At 50.3% G+C, this 3,410-nt stretch overlaps 1 protein-coding gene across 1 annotated transcript; it reads left to right on the forward strand.

Annotated features, from left to right (window-relative positions):
* The first annotated feature begins 373 nt into the window (after positions 1 to 373).
* Positions 374 to 2,618, forward strand: LOC123110564 (cyclin-D5-2). The gene is made up of 5 exons (XM_044531120.1): positions 374 to 861; positions 968 to 1,054; positions 1,151 to 1,469; positions 1,557 to 1,693; positions 1,812 to 2,618. Exons 1-5 carry the CDS (start codon positions 562 to 564, stop codon positions 2,025 to 2,027), a joined length of 1,059 nt encoding a protein of 352 aa, XP_044387055.1. The 5' UTR covers positions 374 to 561; the 3' UTR covers positions 2,028 to 2,618.
* The last annotated feature ends 792 nt before the right edge of the window (positions 2,619 to 3,410 follow it).

A 3,410-nucleotide genomic window follows, 5' to 3' on the forward strand; every position in this document is an offset into this window, starting at 1 on the left:
ACATAGTTGTTTTCGTCCTATTTTCCGTATCCAAACTGCCAGATCCGTGCACCCGGTAGAGAGGACGTCCTTTGCCTAGGCACCACAGTACTAACATGAGCATCCATTATGTGTTTATTAGGCTCTATCATCGCCGAGTAAATACCCCCTTGATAAAGTCTTGACACATGCGTAAATACACGGATACACTTTTAGATTCACTCAGACGTACCATCGTACCCATGAATCTCATCTCATCCCATTTCCCGTTGGATTTATCCATCGCCGTAACTATCCAAGAATGCCATTGGCTAGCGGCATGTGAAAGGAGCAGTAAAAAAAGAAGGAAAATTTTGATGAAACGAGTGGCACTTAAATAGAAGGGAGGAGCCTCCTCGTCTCTTCACTCTCACTCCCCACTCTGCTCTCAGTCCGGCCGCCGCCGCCGCCGCTGACCGCCGTAGGAGACGAGCGTCAGAGAACGCGGCTCTCTCTCGTCCATGCTTCTTGCTTAAGCTTGACACATCTCTTAGCACGGCGAGTCAGCTACTGGCTGGTTGCAGTAACGAGAGGCGAGGCGAGATGCCGGGGATGGAGGAGGCGGAGGACTACGAGTCGTGCGCCTTCTCGCTCACTTGCCCCGAAGACGGCGCCGAGCTCGGGGACGGCGTCGTGGACGACGGCGACCTCTTCTTGTTCTATGTCGGCGGCGGCGCCGCCGCCGACGATGAGGACGGCGATGATGAGTACGTGGAGCAGCTGGTCTCCAAGGAGGCCAGCTTCTGCTCCTCCTCCGACTCGGGCGACGCCGACTGCTCGTCGGCCGCCTCCGAGGACTGGTTCCTGCAGGCGCGCCTCGCCGCCGTCAAATGGATCCTTGAAGTGAGCACTCACTCAGCTCCTCGCTCTCCCGATTAGTTCCTCGGTGCGAGCATCGATCGATCGGTCACTGACGCCATTGGAACCGGCACCTGATTTGCATTTGCAGACGCGGGGCTGCTTCGGGTTCGGCCACCGCACGGCGTACCTGGCCATCGCCTACTTCGACCGCTTCTTCCTCCGGCGACGCGTCGATGTAATCAATCACCGCACCGCCGCCGTAAAACAAATTTAGCCTCTCTGCTTCTTAGGAACGGGAGGATGATGTGGTTGTGTGCGTGCCTTGGTGCAGAGGGCGGCCATGCCGTGGGCGGCGCGGCTCCTGTCCGTGGCCTGCGTCTCCGTGGCGGCCAAGATGGAGGAGTACTGCGCGCCGGCGCTGTCGGAGCTCGACGCCGGCGGCGGCTACGAGTTCTGCTCCGCCTCCGTCCGCCGGATGGAGCTGCTCGTCCTGTCCACGCTCGGCTGGCGCATGGCCGCCGTTACGCCCTTCGACTACCTTCCCTGCTTCTCCTCCCGTCTCGACCGGCACGACGGCCGCGGCGGCGGCGGGCATGACCCTGCCCGCGTCGCCCTCAAGTCCATCGGCTTCATCTTTGCCACAGCCGAAGGTTCATCTTCGTCCTGCACACCTTCTGAAAGAAATCTTGCGACCTTTCTTGCATTTTGTCTGATTGATTCGTGCTGTGTTCATGCAGCCGGCAGTGTGCTGGATTACAGGCCATCTACTGTGGCTGCAGCTGCAATCTTGGCTGCATCCTATGGAGCTCTACTGACCAAAGAAGCACTGGAGTCCAAGATGGACAATCTATCTCCACCATGCCCCATTGAGAAGGTTTCTTGCACAAACTAAATAAATAACCCTTTTGCATCACTTTGATCATAGTAATGTTTCATTTGGATGATGAAATGAGCATTGGGTTTGAACAACCTTTGTCTGTTTCATTGATCAGGAGCATGTACATGCCTGCTACAGCATGATGGTTGGCGACTTGAGAAACAGAAAGAGCAATGGCAAGAGATCATTGCCATGTTCAGACTCCAATGAAGTTGCCACCAGTACATATGATTCTGTTCTTGTTGACGATGTTGCCGACACTGCTGCCTTCATGGCAGCGGTGTCGGAGATGAACAAGCGGATCAGACTGGAGCCGCCGGGAATCCATTGAGAAGCTAGCACCGCCGGGGACACGCAATTTTTTGTCAGATGTCTAAGGGGGCTTGGTTTGGATCTTCATTTTGTTTTTTCCTTGTTCAAATTTGTTTAGGTTCTTTCAGAGCCATTGCCATGGTTGGCATTGGCAATGCTGTTGGATTGGTTTGGATTGGTTTGTGAGAGGGGTAAGCGGTGAGCGAAGATAAGGGCTGGGCTGAGCTTTCCTAAGGAGAGGAGAGCTTCACTGGAGCCCAATTCCGGTGCCCAAATGGAGCACATTTCCTGTGAGAAATTCACCCCAAATCTGTACTGTTTTTGGTATTGCCATAGTGGTGGATGCCATCTTACGTTGCATATGGTGAGATGCTAGCTGTTGGATGCAGTAGTAGCACTGAAAGGCTGGGGGTTTGGCCATTGTTTATAGAGCCAAGAAGAAAAAGGTTGCAAGTGGATGTGTGATCAGTGAGTGGTGTTCCACTAAGATGCACTGCACTGTACTTGCGGATGGATGGGTTACATTAGTTTGTGACAATCTCCTTGGGGAGTAGTTGTAACTTCTGTAACATCTGCTTCTGTTCTTGAGAAATGGGATCAGATTGGTGAATTTTGTGTATGTATGTGTGCATGTGTTGGCCTTGATGACCCTGTGGGTTTCTTGATCAGTTCTGCTGCAGCAGCTGCAGGTTTTTCAGTGCCATTCATTCAGTGCTGTGCCAATGTTTTCTCCTTCTCTTCCTCTCCCTTTCTGCAGAGATGAGAATCCAAGACAACTTTTCCTGTTACATTGCGACCAGCTTTGAATGGCACTTGCTTGATTCCATATTGCAAATCCCCTATTAGTGAACAAACAATAACATTTGCATAATTGCATTGTTTTGTGCTGGGTTTCATTGCATTTAAAGCAATGTAGTAGAAGATTATGTGGTTTGCAAAGTAAGTTCTCGTCCACATGATCAGTAAGTACCTAAGGGTAAGTACATTGCATCCTTTTTGTAATTATTAGTGGGCATGTTAATGAAAGCATCGCATCAGTGTGTGCTGTTGGAAGAGTGACTAGTGTTGCGCATGAATGGTATTAGTGCACAAGAGACATGAGTTTAGTACTTTGTATCAATAATTGCCTAAAGATTAAGGAGCTTGACATTTCTAACACTTAGTGGAGCACACCACAAAGGAAGGTGCAGTAGATAATTGGGACTTCTTAAGAGAAGTCGTTTACAAGAAGTTGTGGCATTTGAACAATATAAATGTAGCTTCAAAAAATGACAATTCCTGGGAAATGCATAAACCTGATCATGATGTGCATTTGGATGAGCAGAATATCTATCAGTCCTGGATAGACCAAGATTTCAGTATGGGATAATAAATGCAAGAATCTTTTAGTAAAATGTCATCA

This window comes from Triticum aestivum, chromosome 5B, assembly GCF_018294505.1.
Source record: "Triticum aestivum cultivar Chinese Spring chromosome 5B, IWGSC CS RefSeq v2.1, whole genome shotgun sequence".
In the NCBI taxonomy this organism is placed as follows: domain Eukaryota; kingdom Viridiplantae; phylum Streptophyta; class Magnoliopsida; order Poales; family Poaceae; genus Triticum; species Triticum aestivum.